This window comes from Myotis davidii, unplaced genomic scaffold, assembly GCF_000327345.1.
Source record: "Myotis davidii unplaced genomic scaffold, ASM32734v1 scaffold1097, whole genome shotgun sequence".
NCBI classification, from domain to species: domain Eukaryota; kingdom Metazoa; phylum Chordata; class Mammalia; order Chiroptera; family Vespertilionidae; genus Myotis; species Myotis davidii.
In genome coordinates this window covers 69,581-87,361 of record NW_006288117.1, presented here as the reverse complement: position 1 = coordinate 87,361, position 17,781 = coordinate 69,581, and the positions used below count along the sequence as shown (strand labels likewise).

Sequence of the window (17,781 nt, the reverse complement as noted above, 5' to 3'; positions counted from 1 at the left end):
GCTGTCACTCCCCAGTGAGTCCCTGGAGCTTCTGGTCTCAAGTGAGGGCCCCTGACCCTGTCTGCTGAGCTGTCATCTCAGGGTCCTCTCCCCAGAAGAATTATGGGCTGAAAAGGAGTGTGGACTCTGGGGATGGTTACTCAGAGAACTTCCCACTTAGCATCTCAGGTCCTCCAGGTTCCACAGAGATCTGAGGGATTTTCACTAACAGCCAGCAGCCCTGCATAGTTGGTATGGAGCCTGGGTCCCTAAGCAGGGTGGAGAGTGTGTGGAGTGGAAGATGGAGAGGGGGAAGCCTTTGGTGTCAAGGCCTGGCTTGCAGCACAGGGACGATGGCTGGGCTGATGGGGGAGGAGATACAGGGAGAGCTGGAGAGAGGACAGGGGACACTCCCGTGGCTGCTCATTTCCAGAGCCTCTTGGATGGAAGCCCTCACCCACACAGGTGGGGTCCCTGAGCCTTTTCAGAGCAGGACCGGTGGCTGCTCTGCCTAAGTTGGGACCTGGCGTGGGTGATGATGCTATCCCCACTGGACACCCTGCTATAGTGAGAAGTGTCCCCACCTGTGGGCACCACTCTGCAAGGCCCTGTGCTCACTTGGAGGTCTCCAGGCCCTCAGTACTCACCTGAGATTGAGGGGGCACCATGGAGGGCTCATGAGGAACTAGAGGGATCCTGCCCTGACTGTGAAATTCATGGCTACTCTCTGCATTTAAAAAAATGTTTATTGTTGAGGTTATTACAGAAGGAAGGGATATTACCCTTCCTTCCATAACCTCCCTCCATCTGGGGCTTGTCCTGCCCCAGGCCTTCACCCACTATTGTCTGTGACAACAGGCACTGCAAATATGCTTATACGTTCATTGGTTAATTGCCTCCTGCCCCGATACACTTCCCTCTGAGATTCATCAGTCTGTTCCATGTTTCCATGCCTCTGGTTCTATTTTGTTCATCACTTTATTTTGTTCAGTAGATTCCACATATAAGTGAGATAATGAGATATTTTTGTTTAACTGACTTATTTTATTTACCATATTAATCTCCAATATAGTTTACACACAACTCTCTATCATTGCTTTTGTTCTGAGAACTTTTAAGCAACAGTTACTTGCACATATAAATTTAAGTTTGAAATATTTAGGAGTTCAAAATGATATTTCTACTCTTATTTTAATGGGAAATATATTAAATTTATACAATTATTATGAAGACTAATTTTAATTAATATGAACTGTCTTATAAAAGTTGCTTCAGATTTTTGTTTTTACTTTAGATGGTTTTTGCAATCTATAATAAGAAAAGGGTAATTTGCTTATTAGACCAGACATCTTTCCAGACGTCCTTCCTGATGAAGCTAGGGCCAGAGAGAAGCCAGCCGGATCCCGGGTGCCTGCAGGTGGCTCAGGGGAAGCCAGCCTGGCTCCCAGGTGTCTACGGGCGGCCGGAGGAGGGAAGTCTGGGTCCCGAGTGATGGAGGGAAGCCGGTGCTGGCACCTGAGGGAAGGAAGACCTACTCTTGCATGAAATTTCGTGCATTGTGCCTCTAGTTTTATTCATAAAATCATCCACACCAGTAGCTCAGAAATTGTTAGAGTTCTGCATGAATGCATGTCTGTATATTTGAGACTAACCCATTGATGCTGGGTCCTCAGCTGTTGCATAAATATAAGCTCTTGTACCCAGATGGGTTAGCACCCATGGCTCAGAATCCCACAGGGAGCACAAAGATGAAACTAACGGATTTTCTGCAATGAGAGATCATGTTTCTCCCCAATCCTGAATTCTTCATCACAGACTAACTGTGCTCCAAAGTGATTGAGAAGCAAAGTCTAAACTCATAATCCCCAGGGAGATGGAAAGAATCCATGAAAGTAGCCAAGACCCTTCTCCAGCAGAGAAAGGGTTCATGGGGGGACTGGTAGCAGTTAGGTCATGAGAAAGAGGAGAGCTATGGGGATGCTGGGTTTGAGGGGCATCAACCCCTCACACAGCCCAACTCCTATCTGGTTCTCAGGAGCAGCCCACACCATCAGCCCATCACACAACAACTCAGACCCCAAGAGTGGTGAGTAGAAGACTCTCTCTGTTATGGGCTTAGCACAGATGGTCATGTCCTGTCAAGGGGAGGGGGTCCCTGGGTGGACATCCAGGGTCCCGGGTGACTTTGTCCTGCTCTGACCCCTGTGATCTGTTTTTCCAGAATCCCCAGCCTCTCATCCCCAAGACTACACCCTGGAGAATTCCATCCGGTTGGGCGTGGCTGGTTTGGTCCTGGTGGCACTTGGGGTGCTGCTCTATCAGGCGTGAAACAGCCAGAGAAGGACCCACGATGCATCCAGGGAGTGAACACAGAGGGAACAATGCACTGTACAGAGAGGGGGATCTTGGGAGTGAATCTCATGTGTCCAGAAGGTTCTGTAACACAACGTGAAACATATGCTGAGGGACCTGTCTGCGGCTCCTTGAAGGTGGAGGAGCCATCGCTCACGTGCAGGGACAAGGTCTGGACCTTCTGCCACTGAACTGTGGTCCTTTCCCTCCTGACCACAAAGAGTTCCTGACGTTCCCCATTTTGGTGAAATTTGCATTCATCCTACATGGCAGCTACAGGTCCACAACAACTTACACTTTCATAGAATACGTTTTCCTTTATTTCTATTTACATGGACCTTCATGTCTGTGTGGAGGCCCCATCTCCTGAGTCCTTAGCATGCTGTCTATTGGAATCATTCGACAAGGTGCACAATCCATCCTGAAAGAGATGAACCCACAAGTGGTCCCAATGCCCTTTCTGGACTCCACACACCCCTCACCTATCCTTGGAGGCCACCCATGTGCTTTCTGCAGCAACCTAACCCCTTGGTATTAAGACCTGGTTGTTTGAAGGGGCTTTCCTGGTCTGCGCTGCCTCTGAAACCCCCCATTGTCCAAAACACAGTGAAACACACAAACAGCGTTTTACAGATGTGCACCCTTGAAACCTATGTCCTGTTGTTCACTGATGGCACCTCAATAAATTTAATTTTAAAAAAACTTCTGAATTCTGGTATTTGAGAATTTCTCTGGTATATATGCCTCCTTCATGGCCAATGTGAAATGCCCATGTTGTTATTGTAGAGGGACTCGCCCAGAATGGGTCAGCCTCAGGGTTATTTAAAATTGTTAAAAAATATATATTCCTACTGATTTGAGAGAGGAAAGGAGAGGGAGGGAGGGAAACATCAATGATGAGAGAGAATCATTGATCTCCTGCCTCCTGCACGCCCCACACTGGGATCCAGCCAGCAACAAGGGCAGGTGTCCTGATGGGGAATTAAACTGTGACCTCCTGTCGATGCTCAACCATGAGCCACACCAGCTGGCAGTGTGTGAGCTCTTGACTTCATGTAGGAAGGCCTTCACAACGATGTCCAGGTGATGATGAGAGCATGTTTATTACAGCTGGGGACAGTGAAACACAGGGAGGGCTTAGGGTAGAAGAAGCCATAGGAGAGAGCTTAGGCAGGGTTTTGGCTATTTGGGAAAGTTATAGGAAAGAAGTGAGCCAAGGTAGGGACAGCTTCACTGTGAGCCTCACACTCACCACTGGACAGATTCCTATGCTGGACTCGCCTGGATTATTGAATCTGTTTCACACACACAGGGTGTGTGGGTCAGTGCTGACCAAGGGCTGGATCAATGGGTGGAGACATCCCTGTACCCATCCCCCAAATATGTATGTGGAGGGGTGAACGCTGCTTCCTACTGTCTCTCTGTTCCACATCCCTCCCTGCATTCGAGCACCTGCAGAAGCTTATCTGACCCCACAGAGCTGGGACCCTCCCCTCCAATGACCCCTTGCAAGTCCCAGGCATCGAGGGCCACTCAGCTTGGACCAATTTTATTTGTTGCTGGTGGTTCTGATCTTGGGAACTTTTACTTCTCTTTTATGTATTGACTGTGGTACGTAATCCTATATAATAAAAGGGTGATATGCAAATTGACCCTAACATCCGAACGACCGGAACAACCACTCAACCAGTCACTATGAGGCGCACTGATCACCTCTCGGTCCCTTTCCCAGGCTGGCAGGCTTTGAACACCCTTTGGTGAACCGGGAGTTGCTGCGGCAGGGGGTAGGACCAGCTGCCATCAGCTGGGAAGATGGCCCGGATCGCAGGCCAGGCCTAGGGATTGTACCCATGAACGAATTTCGTGTGCCAGGCCTCTAGTCCTGAAATATTATAAGTAGTATTTCTGAGAATTAATAGCAGATGGAGGCCCTTGGGTGGGCACATCCATTGTCCACGTTGTCTGTGGAGTTAGATACCTTGATTCTCTCATGTTTCCACCCACCCATCTTCATCTGATCTGGGAATCAGCAAGGATGGACCCCTCCCATGGCCCAGGCACCACGGAACACACAAGCAATCTGAGGATTTGAGTTCATAACATGTTGTGGATGGGGAAACTGAGACTCAGAGATTGAATGTTACTACTTAAGAGCATAAGGGCCGGGATGATGAAGGAGAATTTACATAAGAATGAACTTTGTCACCAACCCTACTGAACACTCACTGTCCCCAAAGCTGGATATCTGAGGCCAGGAACTCAGAATGGGGCACATCTCTGTCCAAGGAACAAGGTACTGAGGAGGCAGGAGTGAGTCATAACCTTGCTCCCAGGAAGGAGAGGGTGGCTGCTGTGGCAACAAAAAGGAGAAGGTCCTGAGGAGCCTGTGAGACACATAAAGCCCACACTCTGGGGCCAGGAGAAGAGTTGGTTTTCCTTCCCTTATTTCCCTTCATTTCCCTCTGTGCTCATTGTCACAGTGACATCGCCCTCAGCTGCGCAGTGAGACGGTGAGCACGTCCCTGCTGATCTGAGCTCTGCAGGCCACAATCACCCACATCTTCCTGAACGTCTCCAGGGCCCGGGTGACACTATCCATGGTGAGGACCCCAGGGAGGTGCTGATGGTAGGGCTGAGGAGGAAGGAGACCCCGTGGGGGAGGTACTGTCGGGGAAGAAGATACCCTGGGTCACCTCCCCTGCAAGGGGTGTCTCAGAAGGCTCTGAGACTATTATTTGCTTCACCATAAACATGAGGGCCAAGGTGCTAGATAGAGGTTGTTCCCTTTCATGAGGAACTGATGACGTGACAACCATGAGAGAAGGAGGACCAGCCTCCCAGTGCCCACACCCTCTGTGCCTGCCCAGACGGCACCATCGTATTCACTCTCCATCAGAGCGAGGAGACACCATGACCTCCACCCTCATCGCTGTGCTTTTCATTGGTGAGATTTCAAGGGAGAGGGGAGCCCTGCTCTGTCAGGACCCCAGGACTCAGGAGCCTCATGGGGAGGAGGGTGCTGCTCAGGATTGAGGGACAAATCTCTCACAGGGACTCTCTTCCAGGGCTGAGTGTGGACCCCAGGACCCCAGTGCAAGCAGGTGAGTCTCCACAGGAGTCCCAGGTCCCTCTCCCTGGGGACAAGGGGTTACAGCCTGTGCATCTGGGGATGGACAACAGTGGTTCTGGGTTAATGGATGTGGGGCATCTTAGAAATGTGGGGGTGGGTAATGCCTTCTAACCCAGCCTCTGGTTTCCTTCCAGTGCCCCTCCCCAAACCTACCCTCTGGGCTGAGCCAGGTGCTGTGATCCCCTGGGGGAGCCCTGTGACCATATGTTGTCAGGGGACCCTAGAGGCTGAGGAGTACCTTCTATATAAAGAGGGAATCCCAGTACCATTGGACAGAGTAAAGCCACTTGCGCCTGGGGACAAGGCGAAGTTCTCCATCTCACACCTGACAGAGCTACAGGCAGGGAGATATCACTGTTACTATTACAGCCCTGATGGTTGGTCAGAGCGCAGTGACCCCCTGGAGCTGGTGGTGACAGGTGAGAGGACTCTCAGGGGTCCCAGCCTCAGGCTCTTCCCTCAGGAAGGGGGTCTGCTCTCAGGGTGTCTCCCTCTCACAGCCCAGCCCTGGGGACGTGAGGGAGGAGTGAGCCCATTTAACACGCTGCCTCCTCCTCTCCTAGGAGCCTACAGCAAACCCAGCCTCTCAGCCTTGCCCAGCCCTGTCGTGACCTCAGGACGCAACGTGACCCTCCAGTGTAGCTCAAGGCAGAGATTTGACTGGTTCCTTCTGATGAAGGAAGGCGACTACAGGCTCTACAGGATCCTGGACTCACAGCCACAGCCCAGTGGGCAGTTCCAGGCCCTGTTCCCTGTGGGCCCCGTGACCCCCACACATAGGTGGAAGTTCAGATGTTATGGCTGTTACAGGAATAGGCCCCAGGTGTGGTCACCAGCCAGTGACCCCCTGCAGCTCCTGGTTTCAGGTCAGTACTATTATTGCCCCATCGACAGACTGAGATACCAGCCAGGTCATTGGCATCTTTGCTGTGAGGGGAGGCCCATGTGAGAAGGTGGGGTGAGTGGAGCACAAGGGCTCCTGGGCCGAAGTCACAGAGAAAGACAGTGAGACCTGGAGGCCAGGAGAGAAGGGCTTTATGAGAGGAGCAGCCCCTGTAACTCATGTCTGGTCTCCCCAGGTGCCTCTGGGAAGCCCTCCCTCCTGAGCCAGCAGGGCCCCATTGTGGCCTCTGGACAGAGCCTGACCCTCCAGTGTCGCTCTGATGTCAGCTATGACAGATTCGCTCTGCACAAGGAGGGGGGACAGGGCCTCTCCCACAACCTTGTCCTGCAGCCCCAGGCTGGGCTCTCTCAGGCCCACTTCCCCCTGGACACTGTGAGCAGCTCCCACGGGGGCCGGTACAGATGCTACGGTGGATACAACCTCTCCTCTGAGTGGTCGGCCCCCAGTGACCCCCTGGACATCCTGGTGGCAGGTGAGGAGCCAGTGGGTTCAGTCAGGGACCAGACTCTGCACAGGCCCTGCTGCTGATCTCAGGTGGTGAGGCCACAATGACAGTGCTAGGCCCAGGGAGAGAGATAGACAGAGAGTCAGGGGAGAAGGGGAAACTCAGAGAAACAGAAACAGACAGAGAGGGGGGTCCTCAGAGAGAGGCCTGGTGACTCTCAGGACAGGACAAGGTGGGCAGTCAGGCCTCATCCTCCTCCCTCTCTCTAGGACACCTGCCTGACACACCCTCCCTCTCGATGGTCATGCATTCAGGAACCTGGGTGGCCTCAGGAGTGAATGTGACCCTTCTGTGTCAGTCACAGAGCCCAAGGGACACGTTTCTTCTTTCCAAGGAGGAGGCAGCTGATCCCCCCCTGCGTCTGAGATCAAAGCACCAAGCTAAGCAGTTCCAGGCAGAGTTCTCCATGAGTCCTGTGACCTCAGCCCTCGGGGGCACCTACAGGTGCTACAGTTCACACAGCTCCTCTCCCTTCCTGCTGTCACTCCCCAGTGAGCCCCTAAAGCTCCTGGTCTCAGGTGAGCAGCCTGTCCTGTCCTCTCTGAGCTCCAAGGTCATCTCTCTCTTTGTCCCTAGCAACGTCTGAGATGTGATGGAAGTAGTGGGAGCACTGGGTGGTTCCACAGAGGAGGGTCATCTCCTGATAGGGTGGACACAGGCGGGGACCTCCCTCCCCGGGACAGCCCCACCCTGCAGTCTCAGACAGGCCTGAGGGAGGGCTGTCAGCGGCACTACTCGGGTGATGCTAACAGGAAATGAGATTTAACTGAAGTGACCAGACAGAAGCCCTACCCCCTGACTTCTGGTGGCTCCACCTCAGAGCAGAGCATTGCTGCTCCCAGGGGGACATCCCACAGGCAGGATCCCAGGAAATGGGGCTGAGTGTGTGTGGACTCAGCTCTCCTGGGAGGTGAACTCTGAGAACCTTTCCCTCTGAACAAGGGTGCTGCCTGCCATGACCTGCAGGGGCACTTTCATTTCTGACTTCCTGGGACACCTGACACCTGGCTTGTCCTAGACCTGCTCCAGGGGCAGCCTCTCTGGGCCTGTCCTGCTGCTCTCAGTGTCTGTGACCTTGTAGGGATTGAAAAGCTGAGGGAGTCAGCGGGAAGGCACACTGATTATCCGACAGGCCTGGGGGCTCAGCTTAGCAAGAGGAGCCACCATGTTATGGAGGCACCAAAGATTTGAAAACACCCACTTAGCATCTCAGCTCCTCCTGGTTCCACACAGAATCTGTGGCGTTTTCCATTAAAAGCCAGGAGCCCTGCATAGTTAGCTTGGTCCCCGGGTCCCTAAGCAGGTGGACAGTGTGTGGAGTGGGAGATGGAGAGGGTCAGCCTTTGGTGCCCAGGCCTGGCTTGTAGCACACGGAAGATGGCTTTGCTGATGGGGGAGGAGAGACTGGGAGAGGTGGAGAGAGGACAGGAAACACTCCCTCAGCTGCTCATTTCCCGAGCCCCTTAGATGGAAGCCCTTCCCACACAGGTAGGACCTGAGCTTCTCAGAGCAGGACAGTGCCTGCTCTGGCCAAAGTGGGAACTGCTGTGGGTGACGGTGCTGTCCCCACTGGACATCCTGCTGTAGTGAGAAGTATCCCCACCTGTTGGCACCACTCTGCAAGGTCCTATGCTCCTGGAGGCCTCCAGGCCCTCAGTGCTCACCTGAGACTCAGGGGGACCACAGACACCTCATGAGGAATCAGGGGGATCCTGCCCAGACTCTGAAATTCATGGCTGTTCTCTGCATTTCAATCTGTATTGTTGAGAATATCCCAGATGCCCCCCCCCTTTTCTCCTCTATAACCATCCTCCAGCTGGCTCCCTCCCAGCCCTTCCCATGCCCTCACTGCACTATTTTCTGTGTCCATGGGCATGGATATATGCATACAAGTTCTTTGGTTAATCTCTTCCCACCCTCTCCTCTTTACCTCTTAGATTCCTCAGTCTGTTCCGTGTTCCCATGCCTTGGGTTCTATTTTATCCATCACTTTATTTTGTTCCTTAGATTCCACATATCAGTGAGGTCAGGTGATATTTGTCCTTCTTGACTGGCTCATTTCGCTGAGCATAATGATCTCGACATGTTTTGCACACACTTCTCTATTATTGCTTTTGTCCTGAGAACTTTTACATGATGGTTACTTACACATTAAAATTTTAGTTGCAAACATTTAAGAATTAAAAGAGGTAATTCAACTCGAATTGCCAAAGATGCTTCAAAGGTGCTGTGTTTTGTTTTTTTTACTTCAGAACCATTTTTTTCAGTTTTATTCATATAATTTCCCCAACACATAGCTGAAGAATTGATTAAGTTCTACATAAATGCATGTCTGTATATCTTCAATCAACCCAGGGTCCTGGGTCCTCACTGTTGCATAAATATAAGCTTTTATACCCAGATGAGGTAGCTTCCATGGCTCTGAATCCCACAGTGAGCAGAGAGATGGAAATAACACATTGTTTTCTGCAACGAGAGACCATAATTCTTCCCAATTCTGAATTATCAAAGCAAAGCCAAACTGTGTTTCAAAGTGACTCAGAAGCGAAGTCTAAACTAAAAAGGCCCAGGGAGACAGAAAGAATCCGTGAAAGAAGCCGGGACCCTTCTCCAGCAGAGAAAGGGATTGTGGAGGGACTGGTAGCAGTTAGGTCATGAGCTATGGGGAGGCTTGGCTTGAGTCGCATCAACTCCTCACACAGACAGACGTGAACACAGAGGGAACAATGCACTGTTCAGAGAGGGGAGCCTTGGAAGTGAATCTCATATGCCCAGAAGGTTCTGGAAGAAAACGTGGGACATATGCTGAGGAATCTGTCTGCACCTCATAGCAGGTGGACGAGTCATTGCTCATGTGCAGGGCCAAGGTCTGGACCTTCTGCCATTGAACTGTGGTCCTTTCCCTCATGACCACTGTGAGTCCTGTGACTGGATCCTGACTTTCCTCATTTTGGTGAAATTAGCATTAATTCCACTTGGCAGGCACAGGTCCACACCTCCATACACTTTCATGGAATATGTTTTCCTTTATTTCTATTTACACGGACCTTCATGTCTGTACGAATCCCCATCTCCTGAGTCCAGAGAATGCTCTCTACTGTAATCTACAAGGTGCACAATCCATCCTGTAAGAGATAAACCCACAGGCAGGTCCTAACACCCTTTCTGGACTCCACACGCCCTTCCCTGGCCATCGGATGCCACCTGTGTGCTTTCTGCAGCAACCTTACTCATTGGAATCAAGACCTGGTGGTTTGAAGGGGTCACCTGGACTGTGCTGCCTCTGAAAACCCCATTGTCCAAAACACAGCGAAACACACAGACCACGTGTTACAGACGTGCACCCTTGAAACCTATGTCCTGTTATTCACTGAAGACATGCCAATAAATTTAATTTTAAAAACACTGATTTTTGGAATTTGCCATTTTCTCTGTTACATATGTCCTCTTCATGGCCAACGTCAAGTACCCATGTTGTCACTGGTCAGACTCCAGCTCAGAGCAGATCCTCGCAGGCTTGTCAGTAGTGTGTGGGTTCTGCACTTCCTGTTGGAAAGATTTCACAGCAGAAGTTTGGAGGATATAGAGAGCATGTTTATTACAACTTGGGACAGTGAGACAAGGGCAGTAATTATTGTAAGAAGCAACAGGAGAGCTAGGATCTGCTTTTGTTCTCTAGAAATGTTTCAGGAAATAAGTGACCCTGGGCGGGTCTGCTGTTAGCTCCCTGGGAAGTCAGAGAAAAAGAGGGCTTTGGAAACAAGACCAGGGAGTGAGCCCAGGACGAGATGCCAATCCCCACTGCTCCCCTGTTTGCAAGTCTCATAGAGACCATTAAAATGTAGGAAGAAATAACATCTTCATGCCCGGAATGGGGTAAGGGTGTGCTCTAGTCTAGAGTGAGCCTACATTGAGATAAAAAGCCTCAAGACTAACGAGCCATGATACTTGCACTGCAGTGGGCCCACACTTTGTTTCTCTGCTGTTTTTCTCCTAAACTCCAAGGGACCCCAGGAGTTGGGGTTCACCATCTCAGGATTGGTTCCACATTGGGGTTGGTTCCAAAGGAAAGTGTTCTTCACATTCTTTTTAATGTGTCTCTTCTCCAAAGTTTTGCTCTGACCTCGTGCTGTACCTTCTCTGGTAGACTGCCAGACTTCCAGAAAGGTGATGGTTGAGTGTCTACCTCCCAAACCTCCTCAAACCTCCTGAAGACAGAGCCTGACCTGTGGCTTTAACAGGTGAGCTGTGAGTTCAAGCTGGTCAGACATGTCTTAGTCTCCTCATCTTTATATAGGGTGTCCCCAAATTCTGGCAAGATTTGCAATTGAATTGAATTGCAAATCTTGGGTGAATTTGGGGACATCATATAGAATCCTCGCCTCTGATGCTTCCACCTTTACTCCTTAACATAATAATTTGTGTGAATATAAAATTCTTCACTCACAATTTCTTCAATGTACTTTTGCCATATCTATTGGCCTTTTTTTATTTATTAAAGGACTAGTGCTTCAGTGCATGAATTTGTGCACATTGAAAGGAAATTAATTAGGAAGAAATATTTTAATATCACTATTTGCCCTTTCTCTATAATAGAAGTGTCAACCAAATTCATGATCGACAATGACAGATGGAAACACACACATGTGATTGGTGCCAGCGAGAGCTTTATATGTACTGTGCCTGAAATCATTTGTAAGGTCCACCATTCCTTACTTCTTTTCAGTTGGGTCAAGTTTCTGAGCTTTCTAAATCTCTGTTTTCCGGCTAATGAAAAGAAAAATAGTGTTCCACCGAGTCTCCTATCTACCCGCTCCAGGACTTTTGTGAGGATCGAATGAGATGAGGCACGGGAAAATGCTTCACAGACATTTGGTTAAAGTGTGAAATGTTTCCACCTGGCTATGAAGCAAGTCATGTCTCTGGGCTGAAGAAACTTCAAGGAGCTTAGTTGCTAGGGAGAGGAAGCCAGAGTTGCTATGTTACTTCATTACCAGGATGGTGGAACATTTAGCATATTAGCTATATATATATTTGGCATGCAATAAAATCATCTCTCATCTATTGCCTCCACATGATATGAAATATGAAGACACACATTTCATTTGCATATTCATGCACTTGGCACTGTGTGCTCTCTCTGTTTCTCTGCAAAATACCCAGTCACTGGTCTTTAGGTCAATAGCCAATGTCATCCTCACCTCATTTCTCTTGAATCTCACAATATCCATTGGTCTTTATCTCTTTCTGCTCTCCATGTATCTAAATTGTCTAATTCCATTCTCTCTCTATTGCTTCCCACAAAATTTCCTCAATGTTGTCCTCCAGTTTCCTAATTCTATCTTCAGCTGTACCTTCTCTACATTGGACAAAATGTTTTAAGTGTGGCTAAATCACATTTTTACTTTCTTTTCACTTCTAAGGTATTTACCTAATTTATTTATATAATTCTATATTCTTTTCTATAATAACCTTTTTTGGTTGTTGTTCCAAGAATCCAATTTCCTTCTTAATCTTATCCCAGGTATTTAAATATGCTTAAATCAAAATGTGTTTTATATATCTTATTGTTTTCTAAAAAAATAATGATAATCCCCTTAATGACCCTGTGGACAGTCCTTCATACCACTATGTATTATTTTGTGAGTTTCTCTTTGATATCCATTACTGTAGGACACTCACCTCCCATACACCGGAGAGTTCCTTAAAGAGTTTTCCCAAGGCTGTCCTGACATTCATACCTGAAAGGGGGGAGGTGTCCTGCCCCATGTTGTCCACTCTCTCACACTTAGTATCTGACTGTAGTGTCTGGCAAGTTCAGCTGCAATATGAGCCTCACACTCACATTTGGACAGAAGCCCATGTTGGACTAGACTGGATTATTGACTCTGTTTCTCACACACAGGGGATGTGGCTCAGTGCTGACCATGGGCTGGGTCAATGGGTAGAGATATTCCTGTGCCCATTCCCAAGGCATGTAGAGCAGCCAAAGATGCATCCAACTCTCTCCCTGCATGTGAACACCTTCAGAATCTTTTCTGATCACACAGAGGTGGGACCCTCCCCTCTGATGACCCCTTGCAAGTCCCAGGCATCGGAGGCCACGCAGCTTGGGCCGATTTTCTTGGCTGCATATGCTTCTCTTATTGGGAACTTTTACTTCCCCTTTTCTTCATTGACTGTGCTATATCTTTCAGAAATATTATAAGTAGCATTTCTTAGCATTGAGAGCAGATGGGGGCTCTTGGGTGGCACATCCATTGTCCACGTTGACTGTGGAGTCAGATATCTTGATTCTCTCCTGTGTCACCCCACCCATCCTCATCCGATTTGGGTATCAGCAGGATTGACCCCTTCCAGGACCTGGGCAATACTGAACCCACAACCACTCCGAGGAGTTGGGTTCATAACAACATGTTGCAGATGGGAAAACTGAGGCTCAGAGATTGAATGTTACTGCTCATGGGCACAAGGGCCATGGACGATGGAGAAACATTTATGTAAGAATGAGTTTTCTCACCAACATCAGGCCACAGACCACTTACTGTTCCCTGAGCTGAGGACTGGAGGCCAGACTCACAGAATGGGGCACAGCTCTGCTTGAGGAACAAGGCACTGAGTAGGCAGGAGTGAGTCATAATCTTGCTCCCAGGAAGGAGAGGGTGGCTGCTGTGGTAAGAAAAAGGAGGTCATGAGGGGCCTTTGAGACACAGAAAGCCCACACTCTGGGGTCATGAGAAGAGTTGGTTTCCCTTCCCGTATTTCCCTGCATTTGCCTCTGTGCTCATTGTCACAGTGACATCGCCCTGAGCTGCACAGTGAGAGGGTGACAGTGTCCCTGCTAATCTGAGCTCTGCAGGCCCCAGGGACCCACGTCTTCCTGAAGCGTCTCCAGGACCTTGGTGATACTGTCCATGGTGCGGACCACAGGGAGCTGCTGATGGTCGGGTTGAGGAGGAAGGGGACCCCATGGGGGAGGCTCTGACAGGGAAGGATGTGCCCTGGGTCACCTCACCTGCAAGGCCTGTCTTAGGAGGCTCTGGGTCTATGTTTTGCTTCACCATGAAAATGAGGACTAGGGTGCTAGAGAGAGGTTGCTCCCTTTCATGAGGAACTGCTGACGTGACAACCACGAGAGAGGGCGGGCCAGTCTCCCAGTGCCCACACGCTCTGTGCCTGCCCAGATTGCACCATCGCTTTCACTCTGCACCGGAGCGAGGAGACACCATGACCTCCACCCTCATCGCTGTGCTTTTCATTGGTGAGATTTCAAGGGAGAGGGGAGCTCTGCTCTGCTCGCCCAGGCTCTGTGAAGTCCTGGCAGACACCCTTGAAGCTCTGGTGTCAGGGCTTCAAGAAGAACCCTATTTTCAATCTGTATAGAGAAGGAAAACATGTGCCCTGGGGTGAAGAGACCCCACAGGAGACCACAGACAAGGGCAAGTCCACACATAGGACAGAGCATTCTGCAGGGAGATATCGCTGTAACTGTCTCAGTCCTGCTGGCTGGTCAGAGCACAGTGACCCCCTGGAGCTGGTGGTGACAGGTGAGAGGACACTCAGGGGTCCCAGCCTCAGGCTCTGTCCTCAGGAAGGCGGTGTGCTCTCAGGGTGTCTCCTCAGACCCCAGTCCTGGGGGACATGAGGGAAGAGTGAGTCCATTTACCATGCTGCCTCTTCCTCTCCTAGGATCCTACAGCAAACCCAGCCTCTCAGCCCTGCCCAGCCCTGTCGTAACCTCAGGAAGGAACATGACCCTACAGTGTGGCTCAGGGCAGGGATTTGACAGGTTCATTCTGACTAAGGAAGGAGATCACAGGCTCTCCTGGACCCTGGACTCACAGCCACAGCCCAGGGGGCAATACCAGGCCCTGTTCACTGTGGGCCCAGTGACTCCCAGCGATAAAGGGCCATTCAGATGCTATGGCTGTTACAGGAACAGCCCCCAGGTGTGGTCACACCCCAGTGAAGCTCTGGAGCTCCTGGTCTCAGGTAAGGCCCTTTATTGTCCCTTCCATTAATTCAGGCAACAAATACTGGGGTGTTCCTAGGGACATTAATTTGAGTGCAGCCCCATATGAGAGGATGATGGGAGCACAAGGACTCCTGGGCCTGAGTCACAGAGAAAGAGAGTGAGACCTGATGTCCAGGCCAGGAGAATGGGGTTATGGGAGGAGCAGCTCCTATAATTCACATTCGGTCTCCCCAGGTGAGTCTGGGAAGCCCTCCCTCCTGACCCAGCAGGACCCCACTGTGGCTTCTGGATAGAGTCTGACCCTCCTGTGTCACTCTGATGTTGGCTATGACAGATTCGCTCTGTCAAAGGATGGGGGATGGGACCTCCCCCAGAGCCTTGTCCTGCAGCCCCAGGCTGGGCTCTCTCAGGCCTACTTCCCCCTTGGACACTCAGAAAGGCTGACAGTGCGGGGCGGGTATATATGCTAGAGTAGGAAGAATCTTTTCTTTGTAGTTGGCCCCCCAGTGACGCCCTGGATATACTGGTGGCAGGTGAGGATACAGTGGATTCAGCCCGGCACCCAGATCTGCACAGGCCCTGCTGGGGGTCTGAGGTGGTGAGGCCAGAATGAAGGTGCAGGGCCCCAGGAGAGAGACAGAGAGTGGGGGGGAGATGGGAAGATGGGGAGACTCAGAGAAACAGAGACAGACAGAGAGGAGAGCCCTCAGAGAGAGGCCTGGTGACTCTCAGGACAGAACAAGGTGGGAAGGCAGCCCTCACCCTCCCTCCCTCTCTCGAGGACACCTGCCTGACTGGCCCTCCCTCTCCCTCAGCCGGGTTTCAGGGTGGCCTCAGGAGAGAACGTGACTCTGCTGTGTCAGTCACAGGGCTAGAGGGGCACATTCCTTCTATCCAAGGGGGAGGGCCCGAATGCCCCCCTGATTCTGAGATCAAAGCACCAAGCTCAGCAGTTAGAGACAGAGTTCTCCACGAGCCCTGTGACCTCAATCCACAGAAGCACCTAGAGGTGCTCCGGTTCACACAGCTCTTCCCCTTACCTGTTGTCACTCTCCAGTGAGCCCCTGGAGCTCCAGGTCTCAGGTGAGGGGCCCGCTGACCCTGTTTTTTCTGAGCTCAGTCATTGAGGGTTCTGTGCAAAGAAGAAGTGAGGCTAGGATGGAAGAACTACAATAGAGTGCCTTGGGTTGAGCTGTGGGATGCAGGTGTGGAAGGCCTTTGTAATGCAGCCCTTGTTTTATCCAGGGACCTTCCCCAAACCCACCCTCTGGGCTGAGCCAGCCCATGTGATCCCCCTGGGAAGGCCTCTGACTATCTGCTGTCAGGGGACCCCAGAAGCTGAGGAGTACCGTCTGGATAAAGAGGGAAGCCCAGCACCATGGAAAAGAGAGAAGCGACTAAAGCCTGGGGACAAGGTGATGTTCTCCATCCCACACATGACAGAGCTTAATGTTGGGATATTTCGCTGTTACTCTCTCAGCCCTGATGGCTGGTCAGAGCCCAGTGACCCCCTGGAGCTGGTGGTGACAGGTGAGAGGACACTCAGGGGTCCCAGCCTCAGGCTGAGCCCTCAGGAAGGAGGTCTGCTCTCAGGGTGTCTCCATCTCAGAGCCACCCTGGGAGACGTGAGAGAAGAGTGAGTCCATTTACCATGCTGCCTCCTCCTCTCCTAGGATCCTACAGCGAACCCAGCCTCTCAGCCCTGCCCAGCCCTGTCGTGACTTCAGGAGGGAAGGTGACCCTCCAGTGTGGCTCAGGGCAGGGATTTGACAGGTTCATTCTGACTAAGGAAGGAGATCACAGGCTCTCCTGGACCCTGGACTCACAGCCACAGCCTAGGGGGCAGTTCCAGGCCCTGTTCCCTGTGGGCCCCGTGACCCCCAGCGATAAAGGGCCATTCAGATGCTATGGCTGTTACCGGAACAGCCCCCAGGTGTGGTCGCACCCCAGTGATGCCCTGGAGCTCCTGGTCTCAGGTAAGGCCCATTATGGTCCCTTCCATTGATTCAGGCAACAAATACTGGGTGTTCCTAGGGTCATTCATTTGAGTGCAGCCCCATATGAGAGGGTGAGGGGAGCACAAGGACTCCTGAGCCTGAGTCACAGAGAAAGACAGTGAGACCTTATGTCCAGGCCAAGAGAATGGGATTATGGGAGGAGCAGCGCCTGTAATTCACATCCAGTCTCCCCAGGTGAGTCTGAGAAGCCCTCCCTCCTGACCTAGCAGGGCCCCACTGTGGCTTCTTGACAGAGCCTGACCCTCCAGTGTCGCTCTGAGGTCTCCTATGACACATTCGCTCTGTCCAAGGAGGGGGAACAGACCTTTCTCAGAGCATGATTCCACTGGACACTGCTGTAGTGAAAAGTGTTCCCACCTGTGGGCACCACTCTGCAAGGCCTTGTGCTCACCTGGAGGCCTCCAGGCCTTCAGAGCTCACCTGAGACTCAAGGGGGACCATGGACAGCTCATGAGGAACTAGGGGATTCCTGCCCAGACTCTATGTGAAATTCATGGCTGCTCTCTACATTTAAAAAACACACACAACTGTATTGTTAAGAGTATTACAGATGCCCTCCCCCCTATTTTATTCTTCCTTAACCCTTCTCCACCTGGTTGCCTTCCTGTTTTTCCTAGGCCCTCACCACGCTGTTCTCTGTGTCCATGGGTTATGCGTATATGCATGTAAATTCATTGGTTAATCTCTTTCCATCCTCTCCCCCTGCCCCTCTGAGATCCATCAGTCTGTTCCATGTTTCCAGGCCTCTGGTTCAATTCTTTTTCTTCACTTTATTTTGTTCATTAGATTCCACATATAAGATCACGTGATATCTGTGTTTCTGTCACTAGCTTACTTCGTTTAGCATTATAGCCTCTGACATATTTTGCATACAGCTCTCTATTATTGCTTTTGCTATGAAAACTTTTAACAAATAGT

The 17,781-nt window shown here is 50.8% G+C and overlaps 1 protein-coding gene and 1 pseudogene across 1 annotated transcript in view; both read left to right on the top strand.

The window, feature by feature from the left end:
- Positions 1–2,398, top strand: part of LOC102762720 — a 4,922-nt pseudogene extending 2,524 nt beyond the window's left edge.
- A 2,928-nt stretch (positions 2,399–5,326) lies between these two features.
- The window catches only part of LOC102764433 (leukocyte immunoglobulin-like receptor subfamily A member 5), a 13,672-nt gene continuing 1,217 nt past the window's right edge, over positions 5,327–17,781 (top strand). The window contains 3 exon segments of the mRNA XM_015561451.1: positions 5,327–5,432; positions 16,091–16,375; positions 16,519–16,821. Of these exon segments, the coding sequence (XP_015416937.1) occupies positions 5,336–5,432; positions 16,091–16,375; positions 16,519–16,821 (685 nt within the window). The 5' untranslated portion in view covers positions 5,327–5,335.